The sequence below is a fragment of the Bubalus kerabau genome, chromosome X (assembly GCF_029407905.1).
Source record: "Bubalus kerabau isolate K-KA32 ecotype Philippines breed swamp buffalo chromosome X, PCC_UOA_SB_1v2, whole genome shotgun sequence".
NCBI classification, from domain to species: domain Eukaryota; kingdom Metazoa; phylum Chordata; class Mammalia; order Artiodactyla; family Bovidae; genus Bubalus; species Bubalus kerabau.
In genome coordinates this window covers 147,461,113-147,485,321 of record NC_073647.1, presented here as the reverse complement: position 1 = coordinate 147,485,321, position 24,209 = coordinate 147,461,113, and the positions used below count along the sequence as shown (strand labels likewise).

Here is a 24,209-nt window from a genome sequence, read left to right as displayed (position 1 = left end):
CATAAGGTCTATGCTGATTAATTAAAAAAAATAATGAGAATTAGAGGCTGACTATTGATAGACATTTTTAATACAAAGTGTATATTCTCTTGATACATTATGATACAGCTCATCACTAGGTACTTTTTATTTTTACCTCAATAAAATCTTTTTTATTGTGTCATTTGAAGAAAGCCTAATTTAGGCTGATGGAACATTAGGGAGGAATCAATTTCTGAACACACTTCTGCTCAATAAAATAGTGAATATGCACTTTTTTCCCCCAGGAAGGAAACATGGGGGAAAAGAATCCATATGCTTTGTAATAATCCCCATTAGGGAGAATTCACCTGTGGTTCTGAAATAAGAGGATTGCTCTGTGACTCCTCTTTTCACACCTGCCCTAAAAGCACGACTCACTTCTGCCTTTTTATGTATCGTTTTCATGAAATTGGTTACAGCAATTCAAAGTAAATGTTATCTTTACATTATTCTATCCCTTATTTTTGCTGGACACTAAAGTAGCAGGCATTTAATTAACAGCTAACATCTTAATCTTCTCTGTGGCTGACATGGCTGAGAAATCATGCTGGCTTTGGGCAGGGTGCCAAGGCTTCTTGGTGACAGTCACACTATTTTAATTAATTTTCAGTTGCATTAAAATGACTAGTTCTCGTATTTCATGACTGATAGCATATTATATTGGTTTGCAACACAGAGCAGAACCTTCTTCATTTAAATCTTTTGTTTGGGTCTGTATTTAAGTATTCACACACTACTGTATTTGGAAACAACCAAGACAATCTCAGATATAAACAGATAATTCTAAATGAAGCTGCCTACACAAAACTCACAGTGGGACTTTCATGTGATACCTGGTAGTCTCCAGGTACAGAGTTCAGTGGGTCCTCTTACCTTTATGGAGGTGCTGGAGTCAAAGCGAAATGATTTGGTTTGCCCATTTTCCAGATAGACTTTCAGGACATTTGGCATAAAAAGAAGTGAATTATCCTTAACAGTTTCCTATTTAACAAACAAACAAACAAAAAAAGAGTTACATGTCAGTCGAATTAGGATTCTGCCCCTTGTGGCAGCAGCAATTTATTGTAATCACAACATAAAAAAGAAAAAAAATCAAACTTTCTAAGGCCAACCAAACTATCCCTCTGGTGATATCTGAGTTCAGTTGTTTATAGCAAAAATCTTCTCCTCTAGCTACAGATAACTCAGTTGATTCAACTGAAAGACCTTTTCCTATCAGATGAGGCTTTATTTTAAATTAATTTAAATCAAGGCCTCCCACTGGAAAGCACAATAACAGAAATAATTCCTTTGTAATTAAAGCAAATGTTTGGGACCACAAGGCCAGATTTTAGCATAGCAACATGTCTTGAGCAGAATCAGGACCAGAAATGATATTGTTTCATGTGATGCCTGTTGGCAGGAGTCATGATGGCAAATCATAAACATTAATAAGCTTCGAGTTGAAAGTAATTTTGTGAAGTGATTTTTAAGCCACTTAGACATGTTCCTTGGGCTTCCCTGGTGGGTCAGCTGGTAAAGAATCTGCCTGCAATGCTGGAGACCTGGGTTTGATCCCTGGGCAGGGAAGATCCCCTGGAGGTCACAAAAAGTCAGACATGAATGAGTGGCATGTTCCTTAAACTCCAAGGGATATATGAGGAACAGGTTACTGTGTTAAAAGAATAAAACACTGTAACAAACAGATAACTTAAAAATAAGTCAAAAGAGATACTTGAAACACAAACAAAAGTAAACAAAAGAAATGTGTTTCTTTGAATTCTCTTTAACTGGAAGTAGGGAGGGATGAAATGCGGAATAAGAAGCCAACATGGGTAAGTTCCACAAACATGTGGTTGGTCAAGAAGTCTTAGGAATGGAGGGAAAGCCAGCAATCATGAAAGCATAAGTTCCTTGTGTTATAGATGAGGAAATGGAGACCAGATGGCCACAGATTTGCTAACGTCCATCAGTTGGTTCATGAGAATTCAGTTTCCAGGTATGCCTGAAACAGGCTTTGGCCTTTCACTTCCTGTTTTTTTCTCTGACTCCCCTCTCCTCCTCTCTACTCCTGTGGGTTTCACACATGACTTTCCTGCTGCCTTATTCATTGAGTGAGTGAGGCTCCATGTCTAAAAGGAAGGCCACACAATGACTCAGAAGAGGAAGAGGAGACTGGAAAGGAAGCCAGTCACAAGGCTGAGCAGCAGACAAGAGACTGAACGTCCCTGCCATGTTCAAGCCTGTGGTTAGTCCATGGTGGATGAAGGAGATGATCGACCCCCAGAGCTGTCCTATATCCTATGTCCAAGCGGAACAGACGCAGGGCAGCAAGTTTTGGCAAGAAGACACTTGCACCATGAGTGCCTTGCCAAGGATCTGAAGGCTTATATCTTCAAATTCACCTCCAGGACCACCCTCAGGGAAGAGTCTGTGGCCCATAGCAAGTATATCATGGATGACATTTTATCCCTGTGAGTTTACTTAAACAACAAAACCTCAACACCAAAAGCTGGCACTTCAAAGGTCCAAAAAATATGAGTGCCCTGGAGGGTAGCTTTCTAAAAACTAAAAACACTAGGCTCTATTTTGGGGGAGAAAACTGAAAATAAGCATGCCATTGATAGTTGCATTATTCATTTTGAAGATCAATTATGTGCCTGAGTAGCCATGATTCCTATCAAGACTTATTGATGGAGATCTGAGCAGTATTTCCTCAGTCCTGGTTGAATACAGGAGACTTTTCCATCATTTTAACTTCTTTCCCTCTTGATTATTTGAAATAATAGAGACATTTTATTTTGGATAAGAAAAACTTAGAGGAAACCCTTCTCAGAATATAGAAAGGGCTGTCACATGGAAGAATGCTTAGTTGGCAGAATGGGGAGAAGTACGTGAAAGTTTCAAAGGGGCATAGTCTACTCAACAGGAGGCGAGGTCAGAGATCTCAAATCAAATGAATTCCTTTGCAAAGTAGTGAGGTCCCTAAGCCTAGAAACATTCAAGGAAATAATGGACTATTATGTATTCTGGGTTTGGTTAAGAATCCACCTTACACAATTAAAAAAATAAAAGGAATCCGCCTTGCAACACAGGGGACACTGGTTCAATCCTTGGTTCAGGAAGATTCTGCATGCTGAGGAACAATTAAGCTCAGGGGCCACAACTACTGAGCCCATAGTCTGTGACTCCTGAAGCCCTCTGGCCTACAGCTCATGCTTCCCAGCTAAAGAAGGCACCACAATGAGAAGCCCTCACACGTCAATTAGAGAAAGCCCATGTGCTGCAACGAAGACCCAGCACAGCCAAAACACAAAATAAAGAATAAAATAAAATAAATAGATCTTTTTAAAAAAACGAAGGAGGAGGAACACAGCAGGCACAACCTGGTGATCTCTCAATCCCTTTACAATCTTGAGATTCAATACCCCGTGAAAGCCAACAACCGATTTTGAACTGATCATTCCAGTGGGGCAATTGGCTCTCTGTGAGTCACCAGTAGGTGACTGTCAACTCACCGACACTTGGCCATTGATGATGACCTCCTCGGAGAACCGTACTTTGACTGGATTGGACTTTAATCTTGCCTTTTTTGCAGCGCTAATAAATGCTGATTTGGGAGACTAGAAAAAAGAAAGATCTGATTATTGGTAACATAAGGTCAACCTGGTAAGAGTTGTTTTCTATCTTTATCTTCCTAGATATTTAACATTTTTGCTCAAAAGGGTTTGGTACATGCCCAATTCAAAGACTAAATATGAATGATGGATGCAATCAAAACCCTGTCATGCTCATCAAGTAATAAGTTTGATTTAGCCACCAGACCAGAACTATAAACAGCATATGCCATGTTCTTCCAGAGCACATTTCCAAGGATCTTTTAAAATGACAGTCATGGAAGTATGTAAATCCTGCCTTCAATACAGAGCTTTGAGGGCAATGTATCAATAGAAGGTGAGGGGGTGGCCAAATCTCATGTTCAGTTTATAACAAGTTGATCATTAATAATCTATTTTAACACAGTGGAGAAGAGCCACTGACAGTTCTAAAATAACTGATAATCTCATTGTTATTTAGGGCATATTAAGGGCATATGGGACCGTGAACAGGAAAGGGTACACACACACATATGAAAGATGCCACACTTTATGAGTCCAAAACTTGAGCTTCAGCCTCTTGTTGGTAACCTGTGATCCTATAATCTTACTGGGCAAGGTAGCAAAGAGGCCTTGATTTAGGATTGAAAGTCAACTAAATCACTTTGCTTTACAGCAGTAATTACTAACACAACATTGTAAGTCGATTATACTTCAATAAAATAAATAAATAAGAAATAATTATAAAAAATAGAAAGTCAACTTCATGTTCTGCCTCCCCTTATAGGCCCTTTGTCTTTCGTTGGAAAGAGGGGCTGAGAGATTCAGTTGTCGCCCCTCAGAAATGCAAAGGACAATGAGAAAACCTGCTCAGAGGATATGATCTTGGGAAATGGACTTCATCTGAAAAGTAGCCTCTTTGCACAGTTTTCATGAAGCCCAAGGGGAAGGGAATTCACATGGTAGGTGTCTACCACATTGCAAGTACCACCTGTTTATTCTGCATTCTCTATTGAACCTAATATAGAGGTAAATAGTTAGCCTGAATCATACAATTGCAATTTTAAAATCCTACAATTGCAAATACTGGATATACCACGTGGTTCAATCTAACGTTCTTCATACTATACAGTTCTAAGAGATTGAGGATGTTGTGTAAAGAATTCTAGCAATTAACTCTAGAATCAATGGAGGCTCAACCTCCTGTGTACTGCAATCATCTCAAAGCACGAAAGCCAGTTAAGAGTATCCCATATTTTGAATTTCAAATAAAATGAAAAAAAAAAAGATTTCCATCTTTTTCAAACACAAGTATACTTGAGATCAATTTAAAAACAATATATTGGAATGGATAAGTTAGGTGTGGTCTATCCATACAATGGGCTTCCCTGGGGCTAAGTGGTAAAGAATTCGACTACCAATGCAGCAGACTTGGGAAGATCCCCTGAAGGAGGAAATGGCAACCCACTGAGTAATCTTGCATGGGAAATCCCATGGACAGAGAAGCCTGGCAGGCAACAGTCCATGGGGTTGCAGAGTTGGACACAACTTAGCAAGGAAACAACATCCATACAATGGAATACTATTCAGCTACAAAAAGCATGAAATTCTGATACATGCTACAACATGAATGAACCTTGAAAACATCATGGTAAGTGAAAGAAACCAGACACAAAATGCCGCATATTTTATGATTTGATTCCACTTACATGAAATGTTCAGAATAAGAAAATCCAGAGACAGAAAGCAGATTAGTGGTTGCCAGAGGCTGAGAGGGTGGGGAGAATGAGGAGTGACTGTTTAATGGCTATGGGGTTTCCTTTTGGAATGATGAAAATGCCCTGGAATTCCAGAGTGTCAATGGGTGCGCAAGATTGTGAATGTACTCGATGCCACAGAACTGTACACTCAAATGTGGAAAATTTATGTTATGTGCTTTTTTTGTGATAATAAAACAAAATCATTGTTGGAAAAACTCATTATAAAATATGTATGTGTATTCCTGGGTGGAGTCTGCCTTAATGCTGAGAAAATTCTGTTATTTCAAAAGTTCCCCTGTGTCTTAAGGGCGGTATGGATGGATGGTTTGGCCTCCAGAATTTCAATTCCCCCATTTATGCAAGATGTTAAAGGGAATGGCTGCCCTTTAAAAACAAAACGAAGTGAAACACACCTGCCACCCTGCAAAATAATCTCTGAATGGCTGCTCCTAAAAAGAATAGCTTTGAGCATACTCAATGTGACTTAAAAGTCCTACTGCAAAGCTGAAGTCGTGGTACAGAGGTGTTCTCTTTGGTACCATAATTACAGGCCAAGCTTAGTCATAATGAACGAACAAATCATATAGTAGTGAGTTCATTTAGTTTTGATATGCCATTTTTTAGCTAAAGGGAAAACATTATTTTCCAGTAATGATTTTAAGCAGGGGATATTTACACTGGCACAATGTGTTTAGCTCCAGTGAAGCGGCTGTAATAAAGCTACCCAGAACAGGCATTGCTAATTAGATGAGATATTTGAATGTGGGAACACCCCACTTTCTCAGCATTGTTTGGGAATGATGTATTTCACATGTGTTCCATGCGCCAGATGCTGAGGTTTATTCCATTATGTATCTGAATTTCTAAATGTAATATTTTACCTCATTTTTCTAAAATGTTCTACATAATTCCTTGCCTCAATTAAAAGTATATTTAACAGAATGTAGTTTTCCACACATCTCATTTGCTGCATAATCTTAGAATGCAGTGATGGTCCTATGGAAGTACATAAGGTTATTGCCCTTAAAAGTGGCCCCTTAGAGCAGAATTGGTCAAGAAGGGGAAGGTTGTTTCATAGCTAATGCATGTCTACCTCTTGGAGATCCATTCCTGAATTTATTGGGTTGGCCAAAAAGTTTGATCGGGTTTTCCATAACAGCTTATGAAAAATATTGAACAAACTTTTTGGCCAACCCAAAGTTTCCCATGCCCTAATAACAATCCTGGTAACTTAGGAAAACCAGAAAAGAAACTAGATAGCCAAGGTAAATGTTGCTTTATACGTATTTTGAAGTCAATAGACTTGGGATAAAAGTCCAAGAATCTACACAAGTTGTATTTTGTTGTTGTTCTGGATTTGTGACTATTTCATATAATAGATACACATTCTAAAAATTACTTTTTGACAATAAAAACATAAGCTCTTCAAGTCTGAAGGTTATTGAATTTGAATCAATAAAGTAATGATTTCTTCCACTGACTAGAGTTACTTCTGGTACATGAGGTATGTAAACTAGTCATGACTACAGTTTTAACTGAGGCATTTCTCTCTGGCTAAAAAATATACAATGTGCACCACCCAAAAACCTGATGAATTAATTCCTGGCCACATGCTGACCAGGAGGTGCTGATCAAAAGCACTTCATATCCTGTGGTGGAAATGACAAATAATTACTATTTAGAATAATTATATTTTCTTGCTGTTAATTAATTTTACGATTAAAAGGCCTCTAATCAACCCCTGCACCTCTTTTCAAATTCCCTGTTGCAAAGATGGCCATGATAGATAGCTGACATTCTTCCGATGTTCTTAGATGTTCTAAGTCACTAGGACTTAGTTTGAAATAAAATTATATAAGATAAATTTTCTGAAGCTGAAGTGTAAGGTCTTGAACTTGCATTCCTGTAGCTCTAAAGTACTACTTGTATAGCAAAGATTAACTAGCTTACAGTTATCACTGGGTGACTGGAGTTCTTCCAAGCAGACCCTAGGACCAGAATTCATAAGATGATAGCTGATTTGGGAGATGCTCCTAGGAAGCATGGGCAGGTGAGCAGGGGAAGGTGAGGAAGCCAACTAAGCATTCATTGTTTAGTCAGGCACCACGGTCAGCAACTGGAGTTGAACCATGCTGGGAAGGTCTGAGAAACAAGGCAGGTTACATGCCTCGAAGTTGACTGAAGAAAGAGGGAACTGGGGTATTTATCTACCAGCTCCTGTTAATCAGTGATGAGAGGTGGCTGCTCTTCTGGGAGTGAGAATTCCTAGTGGAGTGCTCATAGAGCACACTGGCCTGCTCCAGGAGCATGGCCCTGTGGTGAAAGGGCCCACAGGCAAAGAATCCCTGGTGCTTTCAGTTGGAAATTGGGCCAGCATGCTCACATGCCAAGGGGATATGTTCTGGGTCCTGATAGCATCTACTAGAGAGGAGCTTCCATGAGGAGGTGTGTAGCCTCGCTCAGGCATGTGGAACACAGTAGAAGGTAGACAGGAAGTGAGAGGCAGACAAGTAGATCTCTCAAGTCTTTGGCCTAGAGGGAAGGTGAAACATGGTAGCATAGGGATGCCAGAAATGAGAGTAACTTAGCCCAATCCAAATGATCTGGGGTTATGTGAGGGGAGATTACACAGACTGTTTAAATACTCACTGTCTCAGGTAATGTTGGATTGGGATGCTCTGAAAGTTCTAGACTTGGAAACTATGGAAAGGAAAGAAGGGAGCAGCTGGCCAAGAAAGATCTGGAATTAAAAATGGTAACAGTATAAAGGAATAAGATGGTGTGTCAGAAGAAAACAAATAAAATCCAGAAGTAACCCAAATATTCCTCTTCTAAAATTCAATCCTGAGGAAATGTTACTAAATACAGATAAAGATTTACACACAAAGATGTTCTTTGCGGATTTATTTATAATAGAAATATATGAGAGACAGTGGGCCTAATGATGGATGCTGGTTAAGGATCTTGGTTCAATGTAGTGTTTTACAGACTATATATAATGCTTATATAGAAACCTTGATGACACAGGAAAATGCTTGATATACTAAGTAAACAAAGCAGAATAAAAATGTACATATGATATCAACTGCGATTCATGGGGTCACAAAGAGTCGGACATGACTGAGCGACTGAACTGAACTGATAGACTGGAAGTAAATAAGGCAAAATGTTTACTCTGGGTGTCTTTGAAGAAAAGTATTGCCAGCACATATTTTTCTGCTTCTGCATTTCCTTCTGCTCTTCCATGATTTTTCTCTAAGAAATAAGGTAAAAATGGTGGCTACTGAGGCCTCCATAATACTTAGAATAAGAAGGCAAAACCCATTAAGAATTATTTCTCATCAAATAATTTTGGGAATCCTGAGTTTTCTCCCAGACCCCATTGACCTGAGCCTCATTGGAGGTTGATTGCTATGGCTGGGTCATGTTGGGGTGTCCTGGGAACACATGGAGTGTGCCAAAAGGTGTAAACACTGGCTCTCTGTCTTGACTGGATCTTATTATGCAGAAGAAATACAACATAAAAACTGCTGACCAATAAGTTGCAAAGAAATTGAAATGCTAATTTCTCTTGTCTGTAATAAAAGCAGAATTAATTGACTTTCTTTTGGTCTAGTGAGTCCTTCATTTCTGTCAATTTTGGTTGCCAAGAAAATGTTTAGCAAATACATAAAATCTTTTTTTTTTTTTTTTAAAGCCATTTGCTTGCAGGAAAATCCAAACACAAAAATAAAAGTAAAAATCTACAGTCTCTTTTCTCATTTGCACTCCTCTCTTCATTTGATGTATCTATTTAAGTAACTTTAAGGTTTCAATTCTTTCGGTTCAGAGGAGGAAAAAGCCACTTTGGACTGGATCAAAAAGAGAAGGCTTTAGGTGACACATTGATTCCCAAATAGGGGTGATTTTGGTCCCCAGGGATATTTTTGGTTGTGACCACTTGGGACAGCATGCTACTGGCATTCAGTCGGTAGAGGTCAGGGCTGCTGCTAGACACACCTCCCAACAGAGAATTCTCCAGCCCAACAATGCTGATGTTGAGAAACTCTGAGGTAGCATGCAGAATCTGTACTGAGACTTGAAAGGTAAGAAGGATTTGGTGAGGCTGAGGAGGTGGCAGGTAGAGTATGTGAGGAGCATTTCAGGAGGAAGGAGGGTTGGTCAGAGGAAAGTCAAAGTTGAGCATGCATCTACAATAACTGGCCAGGAGCAAGTGACTCTGAAAGGTGCAACCTCTGGCCGTAAGAACAAGCAACACTCCTGAATGTTAATATAGCACAACAGCAGAAGCCAACTGAACTCCCAGAAAATTCCAGATTATCTGTTAAAAGTAAGTTTCATGATTCACGAATAGTAGTGAGTATTGATATGAATAACAAGTCATGCAGACTGAAAAGGCAAAACCAGCAAGCAAAGCCATAAGACAAAACCCTTAACTTATACGCAAAACTCCTCTAGGTTTACTGTGCTGGGTAAAGTGCTATCCCATGTTGGAAAAATAACGTGGTTTGGAGTACAATAGTTCTGATCTTGCATTGCTAATGGATTATAAAGTAGGGAGAGAGAATTCAGGAAAGACAATGTAAACTTAAAGTATTACCAGGAATTTCTGGTTGGTCAATCACTTCCATATGACAGACATTTACATTGGCTTTACCAAAATGTATCTGTTCACTGCAGAGAAATGAAGAAGAGTGGATAGATCTGAAGTAGGTGTGAGTGACTACTGGTTTAAATGAAATAATCTGAAGACAGATGAGCTGTACTTTCTAAGGAAGGAATCACCAGGTCATGAGGTAGTGGATGTGAAAGGCCCTTGGATGGGATGCCATCTGACCCTCTCCTCACACAGATGAGGAAACTGGGATTGGAGCAGCTGTGGGAGTCACCTGTTATACTGTTGGGAGCTAGATCTCAAATTTTGGTGCTTTTACATCCTACTGTCTCCTTAGATTTCAAATCCGTGTGTGTGTGTGTGTGTGTGTGTGTGTGTGTGTGTGTGTGTCTGTGTGTGTGTATCTAGTTGTGTCAAACAGTTGGTACTAAAAGTAACACTCAATATTAAATTTTAATATATGTAGCAATGTTCCCCCATGGCATACCTTGATGTCTCGTGATCTTACTACAAACTTGAGTACATATTTTTTCCTGCCTAAAATGCCTAGCCTATAGTGCTTAGGAAGAAAATTTTATGACAGGGGAGATGAAGAATTTGGTCAGAAGATGGAGACTGGCAAATACCAGAGCCTTTGAACTGATGTAGAAATCTTTATGGGGAAGAAAAAAGAAGTATAAGCAGGTTGGAATTTCTGCTGTTCTACCTGAAGGCCACACAACAAACATTTGGGGAAAAAAATCTGAAGGAATTGGACTTGGTATTTTTTAGTTCACTGCCCATGTGTAAAATTCACAAGCAATGGTAAGTCTATAGAAATAAATAAATAGTTAACCAGTGGCTGCTCAGGATTAAGGGTAGGAAAAGGGATTCACTGTAAATGGGAATAAGGAATCCTGTTGGGGTGATACACGTGTTCTCAGACTGGATAGGGGTGTAGTGGTGACAGTTGCATACCTCAATAAACTTTATAAAGATCACGGAATTATATACTTACAATGGATGAAGTTTGTGATATGCAAATTACACCATGATAAAGTTGTTTTAAAAAAAATTATGGGAACTCAAGGCAGTACAATTTTAATCATCCTCCACCCTTCTGACAACCTACTGAACTGTCCAACATCTGCACCAAATTATTATTATTCTTTGTTATTAATTATATATATATTTAAAAGTTTATTTATTTTTAATTGAAAGATAATTGCTTTACAAGATTGTGTTGGTTTCTGCCATACAGCAATTTGAATCAGCCATAGGTATACATATATCCCCTCCCTCTTGAACTTCCCTCCCACCTCCCACATCATCTCACCCCTCTAGGTTGTCACAGAGCCCTGGTTTGAGCTCCCTGAGTCATATAGCAAATTCCCGCTGGCTCATCTATTTTACATATGGTAGTGTGTGTGTTTCCATGCTACTCTCCACACTCATCCCACCCTCTGCTTCCCCGCTACCCCATGTCCACAGTCTGTTCTTTCTGTCTGAGCCTCCATTGCTAGATACCATATATATGTGTTAATATATACTATTTGTTTTTCTCTTTCTGACTTACTTCACTCTGTATAATAGGCTCTAGATTCATCCACCTCATTAGAACTGACTCAACTGTGTTTCTTTATATGGCTGAGTAATGTTCCATTGTGTATATGTACCACTGCTTCTTTATCCACTCACCTGTCGATGGACATCTAGGTTGCTTTCATGTCCTAGCTATTGTAAATAGTTGTTTTGAATGATATCTTTATTATTTTATACTTTTTTAAATTTCGTACTGGTCCTAACCACTTACTAAGGCCCATCAGGTGTAAGTCCAAGATATTTTCAAATCCATCCACCTCTTCCCATCATTACTCTACTTCAGATCACAATTATTTCTCACTGGAATTACTCCCACAACCTTGATCATCTGCTTCCCAGGGTCATATATCAGCAATCAGCATATTCCAGTTATTTCTCAACTTTAAAGTCCCACCAAATTATTTAGATGGGGATAAGGAAAATAATCATGCTTTAACTTCTTACAATTAGATATTCCCTTTAGACTTGTGATTCTCAACCTGGAAACTTAAAAGAATCACAAGGAAATTCTTGAGTTTTGTGTCATTTCCAGATGTGAGAGGCACATAGGACTGAAAAGCTGATTTCCAAGATATTTGGGAAATGCATCACTTTCTTTTCTCTCCAATGAAGGGTTTCTATCAGAGTACAAAATACATATAATCAAGATTTTGGAACTGGTACTATGAATGCATGCTATTTCTCTCTGCTGTTATTCCCTGGAGTGGAGTGGGAGGAGGAGACTGGAAATCTGAGAACACACACAGGCACTTTTACTCACAGGACACTTACAGGGTAAGGCTGAATAACAGTGAGGAGTATCGACTCTTTGCAGCTTCTGTAAGAGAGAGGAAAAAAAGTATTTATGACTTGCACAGAGCCTGGGCTCTACCGGTGATGGTGCTCTTTTGAAACAAAATGTGTGATGTTGGCGAATGTTCCAGGGCAGAGATTCAAAAGGCTCAGAAGTGAGCTTTCAGACCACAGAGAAAACCAGAATCAAATGTTTACCCAGTGGAAAGCCTCCTGTTCGATTTATATTGGGTGATATAATCTGCAACACTGAACAGCAGGGCCCTAAAATAAAACTCGCTGAAGGAAGGTCGGATTTTAAAAGCATCAACTGAGTCTCTCAAAATTGATTCTCCCCTTCCGACTTTCCTTTAGCTGCTTAAAATGTCTGTGCAATTTTCTGGAAGGGGATAGATTTTTAAAAATGCTATCAATTCACTGAACATCATTATCTTCTTAGGGTCAGCATCAGGAAAAGAAAAATGTCATTGTAGGTTTCTTATGTAAAAACAGGATCCCAGCAAATGTGACTTCCCATGCTGTGTGGCTTTCTAAGGCCAAGTTAACAATGCCTAGGATCTTGAGCCGATAAACATTTCAGAAGGGCACTCATTGGGAAATATTGGTCACCATAGTGAACACTGTGTACCAAAGAGCAGGACAACGTAACACAATGTCATGGTTTATTTAATTTCCCCCAAGTAACCCAAACCTTTCAAATAACTTGACCCCTTGAGGAAAAATCTTATTATAGGTTGCAATAGTTTTTCTTCCTTCCTTTGTTCCTTTTTTATACTGAGTAGGAGAAAGGTCAGTTGCCATTTTGTTGAGAAGGGGCTGACTTTTTCTATAGTTTAGGTGGTAATTAATTACCTGCTTTTGTGACGTCCTGCCCAAATGATTCAAGAGAAGGGGATCTATTGCGGTGCTGTTCCTTTGGAGAAGTTATGACAAATTGCATTTCTAGCGTTAAGTACTTTTCAACCCCTCACTATAAGCCCATTGCCTGGGGAAGACCATGTGATTTGCACAGGAGTGGTGGCGGCTGGGCCCTGATGGAGGGAGTGTGGGTGGGGAAGAAGAGAAATCAATGGGGAGGAAAAAGAGGACTAGAACTCAAGAACTGGATGAAGAATCAGAACATTTAGGATGATGTTGATGGTGGGAGAGGCCTGTCTGATCCCATCAATTCCTAGTTGCCAAGGGTTGACAGAAAGCCCCACTAACTGGAGTGGCAAGACCGTGTTCCCATTAGATGGAATAATAGAGCAACAGCGTAATCAAAGGAGAATTTGGTGAATGAGACAAATGACAGTGCATGGCTGGTGGCCATGGAGCCTCGTGGAGCAGTTTTGGGGAGAGTCTGGCACACCTAGGCAAACTGCAGCCTCACAGCACTAGGACCGAGCCATTCCACTCTGGTTCATATCCCAAGGAAATCCTCCCACTAGCCTCTGAGGGAAAGTGGATGAGGACGTTCCCAGTCAGGGGACGCATGGACGTGAAACACTGGAGGCAAGGTGGGCGTCCATCTCTAGGAGGGTGGGCATGTGGTGTGGGGGCCGAGTGTCATGTAATGATGTGGCAGGAAGAATCAGAGTGTGGTAGCCGTGGTGTGTACCTGTTGATCCTGCTTGGCCTGCTCTACCCAAGGCTGTCCCCAGAGCCCTTAGCAGTAGGCAATGGGCTCAGAACATATCCTGGGGGCACAGCTGATTGGACCCAAGTGTTAGAATGAGGCCACTGGATGTCCTCTCTCCAGAATCAGAACTAAGAGATACAGACAAAGAGCTGGAAGCTGAGTCACAATCATGACTGAATAAGAGGAAAGGTTACAGATGCCAGGGTCCCCTGAGCAGGCCTAGTTCCCACCATTCCTGAGGGCTGGTTGTTCATCATTTTACATCAATAAAATGACCAAAGTCAAATATCTCAGTATGATATCTGTTGTCAGTTCTGGCAATGGGCTTTTATTTTTCATTTCACTCATCTGTAAGTACTTAATTATCACCTGCCAGACAAAAAGAATTAACTCCATAGTGCTTTGTGTCCCTTAGGATTCTAATCCTAGAAGGAAAAAAAGATGGAAGTCACATGTGTTCATATATTAGAGAATGCCACAATGATTGAGGCAGGTTCAGCTGAGGCCTGATGCCAGTCACCCCTAGGTGCCAAAACAGTGTGTTATATACTTTCAAAGGAGAGAGTAAAACCACAGTTTGGGACCCTTTTTCATCTTGGGGTATTAATCATGACTTAACTGAAACAAAGGTAACAGGGAAAGGCCAGTGCAAGCAGCACATGGCCAAAGAGCAGAGGCTATGTTTGAAAGATTATTACCCTTCCACAGAGACAGACTCTAAGTGTGCAATTCCTGTGATGATATCTGGAAGACAGTAGATATGGTGCCCTGGGGTCATTTAATAAAGGCAGTGCTCAACTGAGCTTCTTCCAGGGCAAGAGGGCCTTATTGGAAAGATGTAGAAGCTAAGGAGTGTTGGACACAGCCAGTCACTGGGTACTCTCTGATTCAAGGGACCTGCAGTTGGAACAACCCAACAGAGAAACATTCTAGAAATCTGCACAGGTACCCATAAGTCAACTGTCATGATCTTCCATGGATAGAGGAAGCCAATACTGGATTACCTTGGTGTCAAAACAGTGAGAATTTCCTGCTTTTTACCTCACTGTCCTGTCCTCATTTCAATGTGGAAGGTGCCAAAGCTGGAGAAGAATCTTGGGGAACTTAACACAGTGCAGGCTTCTCAGGTTAGAAATAGGGGCAAGGGAGAAATTTTGTGGCATTGGCAGTTTTGACTATCATGTGACAAATGAACATATTGATGACAGAGTAAGAGTTGTTGTGATTATAAGTATTCAAATGACTGGAGAAATTTTCTGAACATGCTTAATATATTTGTGGACCTGCCTGAGATTTGAATGAAGACCTGCCCCTAGAGAGCTGTTCTGAACAGGCAAAGAGGGAAAAGAACAGTTGCTTTACAATTTTATCCTGAGACCTAACTGCTACATTTACTCCCAAGTTTACTTTATTTAAAACTGACTTGAATAGATCAGATTATTTGAATCCAAATAGTCCTTAACTAAGACAGTGAGTGCTTAAAATCTGAAGAAGAAACAATAAAATGGTAAGTGCAAGAATGAGGGGTCTGATGTGGTAGGGTGGGGGAGAATGAATGGGCCCACGAGGCTGTGGAAAAGATGCTCATTTTCCCTAGAGCAATGCTCACTGGCACTGTATTTGTTCATTTCCAGAAAAAGAAAAAAATATTCACAGCTCCAGTACAGTCTGTTAGGAGCAGACAAACCCCTGGGGAAGGACTCATTATTCATGTTAGATGCTAACAGAATAAGCATAGACTGCATTAGCTTCCTATTGCTGCTGTAATAAATTAGTGGCTTAAAACAGCACAAATTGGTTATCTTACAAGTCTGGAGGTTAAAAGTCTGAAATGGGCCTCACTAGGCTAAAATCAAGGTGTTAATAGGGCTGCATTCATTCTGGAAGCTTTTCCAGATTCTGGAGGCTTCCTATATTCTTTGGTTCATGGCCTCTTCCTCCATTTTCAAAAACAGCAATGTAGCATCTTCCAATTTCTCCTTGAGTCTCCTGCCTTATTCATTCACCTATAAGGGCCTTTGTGATTACATTGGGTCCACCTAGATAATTCAGGAAAAACAGCTCCAACCTTAACTGAATCACTTCTGCAGAGCCACAGGATCTGGGCATTATGATGTGGATCAGTATTCTGTCCTATCACAGAAGCCAGCTTCAGTAGTTATTTTGTGCTGCATAACAACTTACCATAAACTTAGCAGCTTAAAACAACACACATTTATTATCTTACAGTTTCTATGAGTCAGACATATGAGTATGAATTAACTTGGTCATTTTATCCAAGTTCTCTGATGAGACTGCCATCAAGTGCTGCCCAGGGCTAAGGTCTCATCTGAAAGCTCCACTGGGAAAGATCCAATTCCAGGTAGACTTTTTACAGTTTTTGGCAGGATTAAATAGTTTCTTTTGGGATTGTTGGACCAAGGGCCTCAATTCCTGCTGGCAGTTGGCTGTAAGTCACCGTTAGGTCCTCGTTACATGGGCCTCCTCAACATGGCAACTTGCTTCATCAAATCAGCAAAGGAAAAGGAGACAGAATCCTTTGGCAAAACGGAAGGTATAATTTTATGTAACAGAATCACAGATGTGAAATTCCAGCACCTTTGCCATATTTTTTTGGCAAGAAGCAAATCACAGGTCCCACCCACATTAAAAGAGAGGGAAATACACAAAATTGAGAACATTGAGAGACAGGGATCATCCATGGGGCCATCTAAGATTCTGTCTGCAATACCAACAAAGAAAGATTCACAACCAATTAATCTGTAAGTGTCTCAAAGGTAGTGTCCATGTATGACTTCACCTTACACAGAATATTTTCCTGTCAAGCATGTCAGAAAGAAGCACTGCTCAGTATACATTATTAATTTGAAAATGGAAACCATTTTCCAAAATATGTCTATTATATTTACAGGATTTAAATTCTGTGTCTATAGTAATTCCCTTTTACTCATCTGAAACATATCCTATATTGATTTTAATTTTACCACTTAATGAGTAAATGATGCTGTCTCAATTAAAATAAAATATTCCAATATGTTATTTATCATTAGAACTAGGGATGTGTTTTTAGTCTGTTTTCTCTCACCTATAATTATTTAATTATAATCTGCCAGACAAGAACTCCATAATGTTTTGAATTCCTTAGAATTCCTAACCCTAAGATCCTAGGAGAAAATAAAGAAGATCAAAGCCGTTTAAAAATAGCCACAACAGACAAATTAGAATTTGGAATGAAAAATGGCTCATTCAAGTAATCAGATAATTTCTTTTTATGAAGGCTTAAAACAGCTAGGGACTTGAAACAAATCCAGTTAGGAGCACATTTAGAGAAGTACAATTTCATACTGAATGCCAAGCGAATTTTCTACTCTTAAAGATTAATTTCAAATTAGAGTGCCAATATTTTTTTAAATGATTGAATTTGTGAAAAACACCACTTTAATCCCTATATCACAGTGCTGACCTGCATAGGAAAATATAGTCTAATCTACCCTAAAACACTCCTATAAAATTTCCGTTTTATTCCTCTCTTTTCATTCTTTTAACAAAAGTCTTTTCTTAGATTTTTTTTGATGGAAAATCCCTTGAAACATGTTTGGGACACCCAACGTCAGTGGTTACACGTCATTCTTTGGCATCACAACCCATTTTAAAATTTCACTGGATGGGATTCTGTTGCAGTAAGTGAAGAATCTCAGATTCTAATGAGGTTTTTGGTATTAAAATCCCTTTCAAAAATGAAGCTAAAGTTTTTGTTTGTTTTCCCTTAGAGCAGAATAGCTTGACACCTTTCTTTGACTTTCCCACTTGATATCTACATGATCTTAATACTGCAGTATATAATCACATTGGCATGCACTATTGTATATTTCCCTCATAGACTGAATAAACAGATTTCCTTAACTAATACAGAGATCAACATGAATTTACGTGTGAAGAGCAATGAGATTTCCTCAAAGATTGGGAAAACAGAATAAAATGAAGCAAAAACAAAACAAACTAAAATATAAAGAATATATTCCACGTCAAAATTCAGGAGGAGTCTTGTTTTTTTTTTTTTTTTTTAAAGGATCTAAACAAGTGAACAATATGATTTTCAACTTCTCCAGTAGAAGTCAGGAATCAATTCATGAAGGCTGAAAAGTTAGGCTTTTAAAAGGAAAAATAAAGAGGTAATTTAGGGCAATATATGAAAGATTTTGTGAACTGTAAAATCACATCTTAACATAATTCAAAAGACTTATAGGCAGTATTTTTATTTGGAAAGAAAGGTGGTAAGGCACAGTGAAATGGTGTTTGAACTCTCACTTCTAAGTACACATAAGTCTTTCTTCTTGTTGAACTTCAGAGTTTTTCAAAGAAGATAGAAAAATATCCTTTTCAGCTAGCTAGTGCATCTCAGCCCTTAAACTCTCTGCTGGTGGATAGTCACTCTTTATGGAAAGAAGACCAGATAAACAGTATTTCTCCAATGATGCTTTACTCAGAAGAATATCGCAATCCTAGGTGTTGGCTGAAAAGTTTGTTCGGGTTAATCTGTACCATCTTATGGAAAAATCTGAACAAACTTTATGGCTAACCCAGTATTTTCTCTTCTTACCTGAACCTGGAGATATGAAAAAAAAAGCAAGAGATTTCTGATGACTAGTCATAATATAAAGTCAGTTGCTGCAAAGCTGGAGGAAATAACACTGTCCCTCCATTTCAGAAAAGTCACCACAGGACTACTTGAAATGGAGGTTTAATGCTTCATCCAGTTGACCTTTCTACCATTCTCAACAGAGACTGCAATTATCCACTATATCAGTTCCTAACAGGTGCCGAAGCCATTAGCTGGAGAGGGTGGAAACAGCTAACAATCAAGCATGCAAACAGGGTCAACACATTAAGTGTGATCTGTCATGGACTTCATGAAACATCAACACTCCCCACTGTTGCTGCACATTGCCTTTACTTCAGTAACTGCAAAGAGGAAGAACCGGATTACCTGTCATTTTATTACTAAGGTTCAAGGGATGCGGAGAAAGGAAACAGGCATAATGAAGCCACCATAGTTATCAGGGCAGCAAAGACAGAGGGGATGGGTCAGAATTCACTTGTCCAGGAGCACTGGCTTGCCTTCTACCAATTCTACAATCTCTCTCACTACCATTTTCTCCTTGAATGAGGGGTGATATTGCTGACACAACCATATGCTGCCTGCAAGAGATGAACTTCAGCTTTAAGGATGCACATAGGCTCAAAGAAAAGGAATGGAGAATGATATTCCACGTAAACAGAAACCAAAACAGCACAGTAATATACTCATATCAGACAAAATAGGCTATAAGGCTAAAAAGGTAACAAAAAAAATCACTATAATGATAAACAGGATCAATTCATTAAGAAGACATAATAATCATAAACATATTGGGTTGGCTAAAAACTTCTCTTGGGTTTTTCCATAAGATGTAATGGAAAAATCCAAGCGAACTTTTTGGCCAACCCAATATATGCACCCAATATCAGAGCACCGAAATATACTAAGCAAATACTAACAGATCTGAGGGGCTTCCCTGGTGGCTCAGTGGTAAAGAATCTGGCTGCCAATGCAGGAGACTCGGGTGCAATTGCTGGGTTGGGTGGCTTAGACAGTAAAGTGTCTGTCTACAATGCTGGAGACCCGGGTTCAATCCCTGGGTTGGGAAGATCCCCTGGAGAAGGAAATGGCAATCCACTCCAGTACTATTGCCTGGAAAATCCCATGGACAGAGGAGTCTGGTGGGCTATGGTCCATGGGGTTGCAAAGAGTTGGACACAGCTAAGCGACTTCACTTCCAGTATTCTTGTCTGAGAAATCCCAAGGACAGAGGAGTCTGGCGGGCTACAGTACATAGGGTCGTAAAAGAGTTGGACATGACTTAGTGACTGAACAACAGGTTTGAAGTGAGAACAAGTTTGGTACCCAAAGCAACAGTGAAGAGAATTTAAGGAAAGATTCTTATTAAGTACTATGTTAAAGGGTTCACCCTGAACAACTGCATAATCATACTGTTTATCTTTTCCCATCTGTACGGAGGCTCCAAAGACGGTCCTCAATGAACCACGCTTTTGGGGACTCACATAACTTTGTGTAGTCTTCTCCCACTGAATCTGGACTAGTTCTGTGACGTACTTTTGACAAATAGACTATTATGGAAGTGACAGTGCATGACTTCCAGGCCTTGATTAGAAGAATCCCAGAAGCCCTGCAGTGTCCACAGGGGTATCTTGGAACATTCACTCTATGAGAAGCCAGCTGTCAGAGAAGCTCAGCAACCCCACCATCACCATGTTGTGAGGAAGCTAGCCCTGTGCAGAAGCAGCGTGGGGAGGGAGAAACTGGCCTGGTCAGACACAGTGGTGTCAGCTGTCTAAGTCCAGTGACAACACAGGTATGAAAAAGCCACCTTGGATAGCCAGTCCAAACAAGTCTTTATCCAGCTCCTGCTCTAGCAGTCGACTGAACTGAAGCCACAGGAGTGACAGCAGTGAGAACCATGTGAATGAGCCCCATCAACCCACAGCATCATGAGATAAGAAACTATTTTCTTAAGCCATTTCATTTGTTGGGTGGTGACAGAAAACTGAAACATCATCTGTCCATAAAGAGTTTGCAAACTATTTTTTTAAAAAACAGCCAAAGGAGTCAAAGGGATTTGAAATTGAACATGGCTCCCTTATCAAGGAAGGTTCAGTATCCAATCTAATGACTCCACAGGATATTCGAAATGGACACTTTAAAAAAAAAATTTGTCCTACAAACGTAAGTGGAAATGTGGAAAAGGAGGCTCTAATTGTTGGGCGTGGGGCTAGCACAATTGTAACATTAACTATGGGCTTTTGGAGATTGGGGTAGTGGGGAAAAGAACTAAAAGCTCAGGGGAAGGAAAAAGATCCAATCAGAGTCTTGGACTAAAAATGCTTCACTACAAAAAAGAATTTTGAAGGCACGATTGGTGTTACCTTGTGGGGTATGTATTTGAACTTGCTAGAGAAAGGATTAAAGCACATTATAATTTTAGGTTTAGAATTCATAGCTTACATACAATCAATGACTTGAATATAAACCTAGGGAGAGACCAGAATTCTTTGAACAGTCCAATTCACATTTGACAGATTGCATTAAAGGCTTAAGCTGTGCTTTTCTTTCAAAGAATATTAGGCTATTGGGTTAAAATCCATATAAATGATGCAGTGACTATCAAAACTAACATTCTAATGAAATTGTATCATTTCGAATTCTTTTCTTAAATTGCATTTTTTAAACCTTTGTATTAAAATTTCAGGTTAGGCACTCTGACTTTGTAAACTGCTACTACTAACAGTTTTATTTGCATAATAATATTTGGTTTTAGTTTGACCTAATTTTTTTGTTCAATTAAATCATTTCTTTTTTTTTTTTCTGAATGAATACTACTTTTGGCCTTTGAAGAATCTTTAATGGATGAAACTGGTACTTGCCTTTAAGATTGAAAAAGGGCAGCAGGATCTCTTGCAATAAAAATTATTTTACACATCTATATTATACTAAATGGTTCTCACCTCATTCATTCCTTCAGTAAGTATTGAGTATCTAGCAGAAGAGAGGCATTTGGGATATGGCAGGAGGGCATTTGGCAGTGTCGAGACATTTATGGTTGTCACAATGAGGGTGGCTGCTATTGTCATCTAGTGGACAGACACCAGGGATGCTGTTAACATCCGACATTGCACAGGACAGCCACCTACAACAAAGAAATTTCGGCCCAAAATGTCAGCAGTGCTGAGACTGAGAAACCTGAGGCTATGTCCGATGTACCTCCACCTCCCCCCCACCCCAGGAAAACTACTATCCTGGCACCGAACACAACAGAATACTTTGATCCCCAGTGGGAACTTATCTTAATATAATCACATAGCATAAACGATTTTCCTTTCTTCTTTCACTTTGAGTTGTGTTTAAGATAAATCCAAGTCGTTCTGTGCCACTGTGTGAATGTATCACAATTTCCTTATCCATTTTACCATTGAGGGATATTTGAGCGATTTTCAATTGGAGGTCACAAAGAATAGTGTTGCTATTAACAGTCTTGTGTATGTCTTTTGGTGAACATATGTAGGCATTATTGTTTGGTATATTCCTAGGAGTGGAACTGCCAGGTCATAGGGTATGCAGGTGTTCAAGCCAAGACCTTGTTTTATGGGGCTACATCATTCTTTCCAGAGCTCATGATATTCATATGTCTTAAATTCTATTCTGATAGTTTTCCTTTACCTTATTTCTTCTACTCTTCTAAGTGTGTGACCAAGCACTTTCTATTCTGCTGGCTCCTGGAATAAGCTGCAGTCCATCAATATATACATCAATATACATCTTACATCTGTAAGAGCAGGGAGCTTGGACTAAATCAGTAGTTTCCAAATTGTGCTCCATGCAACCCTTCTCAGACAGGGACACATGTCCGTGGAAAGAGCCCTGTATACCCCTGTATTTCTTCAACTGGAAATCCTCCACTGATTTATGCATTGAGACTGTGGGTTAGAGTTCTATTGAAAAAAGGGTTCTATTGCTAAAAGCAGTAGGAAAACCAATGGATAAAATGACTGCTATTGCTTTATCAAATTCCAATAAACCTTCTTAGCCTGCAAATCTAAATCCCATTTTGAGTTTCCATGAAGGTGTCCAGCATGCTCTGCTAATTTAAACTTCTTTTCCTCAATGAAAAGCACAAAGAACAAAGGTTTATTGGATTTTGTTGCTTTTCTATTCTTTATATTTTTAATAATGACAATAATATTACTTGCAATTTTATACTGCAATTGTAGAGCAATTCAGTAATAATCACGACACCCTAGGAGCTAGGTAATATTATTATCTTCATTTTACTGATAAGAAAATGAGGCTCAGAAAGGTTATAGCACAAAGGTAGTGGCACAGAACGACTTGGATGTATTTGACTTTTAATGAAGTCAAATGTCTGGAAAGTGGTGTTTTCTTCCTGGCTTTGGCCAAAAGAAGAGGTACATACTGACCAGAATGCCAGATCCCAGGTCAGAGCTTCCACTTCCAAAGGCCTTGTGTGTTCCTGCTTGCTTATTTACTCTTTCCATAAGCATAAGCACATCACACTCTGGTCCAAAGAGGATGAAAGGCTTGTGATGCAGACTTGCACCGAGCCTGCCTCTTCCAGGCAGGCCCTGCCAAGATCAATGGAGCTACTTCAACAGTTTCCAGATGTGTGAGAAAGAAATGCTTATTTCTAGCCACAAAAGGACAAATATTGGATGATTCCACTTAGATGAAATATCCGGGATAGGCAGATTCATGCACACAGAAAGTACACTGAGCTGACCAGGGACTGAAAAGTGGGAAGAATGGTGAGTTCTTGCTCGGTGCGTCCAGAGCTTCTATTTGGGGTGATGAGAGTTTTGGAAATAAGTAGTAATGAAAGTTACAAAACATTGTGAGAGTAATGAATGCCTCTGAATTGTACACTTAAAAGTGGTGAACATGGCAAATTCTATGTTATATGTATTTTACCACAATAAAAGAGACATGTTCGTTTTTATTAGCCCCTGAGATCTTGTGGTTATTTGTTATGAAGCAATTGCTGACTGATTGATACATCCTCTAATTGTGTGACAGGTGTCATGTGGAAAAGACTGAGAGTTTGATGGGACAATGAATATGAGTAAGAGAAGAAGACTCACTGTCTGGTCTGCCAAATGAAATCTCTCCATGTTAAAAATAACTCAGGGTGTGGGCCATGGAAGGAACAGATTGCTGGGCCGATTAACAGAGACCATTTATCAGTGGCTTATGGCATCTCAGGGTCATTGCCATGGATGCACTGCTGTCATGGGTTATGTGACATGACCGGAGGAATTCAGTAAGCTGAAAACACTTTGAAAACATTAAATAGTTTGAAGCCCATACACATTTGTAGCCTAGAAGAGACTAGTAAGAGACAGGTAGTGTCATATGCTGAGTTGAAGCTGTTAGAAAGTGTAGTTCATATCCTGAGTCAATTCCTGAAGAAAAAAATCATATTCTTATGCAATTCAAGTCAATTAGGCTTGACAGCCGCTTTCCATTTCCCTCTTAGTTCTCAAGACATTCATGTTTGATTCTGCTCTATCAGCGCTGACTTCACCTTCTGCTCAACAGTCCTGTAGTGCTCGCTCAATACAGGAATTTAATATATTTTTTAAGCGAAAACATGAAACAGAGGTCCAGGGATTGT

At 39.5% G+C, this 24,209-nt stretch overlaps 1 protein-coding gene across 1 annotated transcript in view; it reads right to left on the bottom strand.

The window, feature by feature from the left end:
• The window catches only part of FRMPD4 (FERM and PDZ domain containing 4), a 213,964-nt gene that overhangs the window by 35,896 nt on the left and 153,859 nt on the right, over positions 1 to 24,209 (bottom strand). Inside the window, exons 5-7 of the mRNA XM_055563177.1 lie at positions 12,324 to 12,369; positions 3,519 to 3,623; positions 895 to 1,002 (exon numbers count right to left, since the gene is read on the bottom strand). Coding sequence (XP_055419152.1) covers positions 895 to 1,002; positions 3,519 to 3,623; positions 12,324 to 12,369 — 259 coding nt within the window. The remainder of the gene's footprint in view (positions 1 to 894; positions 1,003 to 3,518; positions 3,624 to 12,323; positions 12,370 to 24,209) is intronic.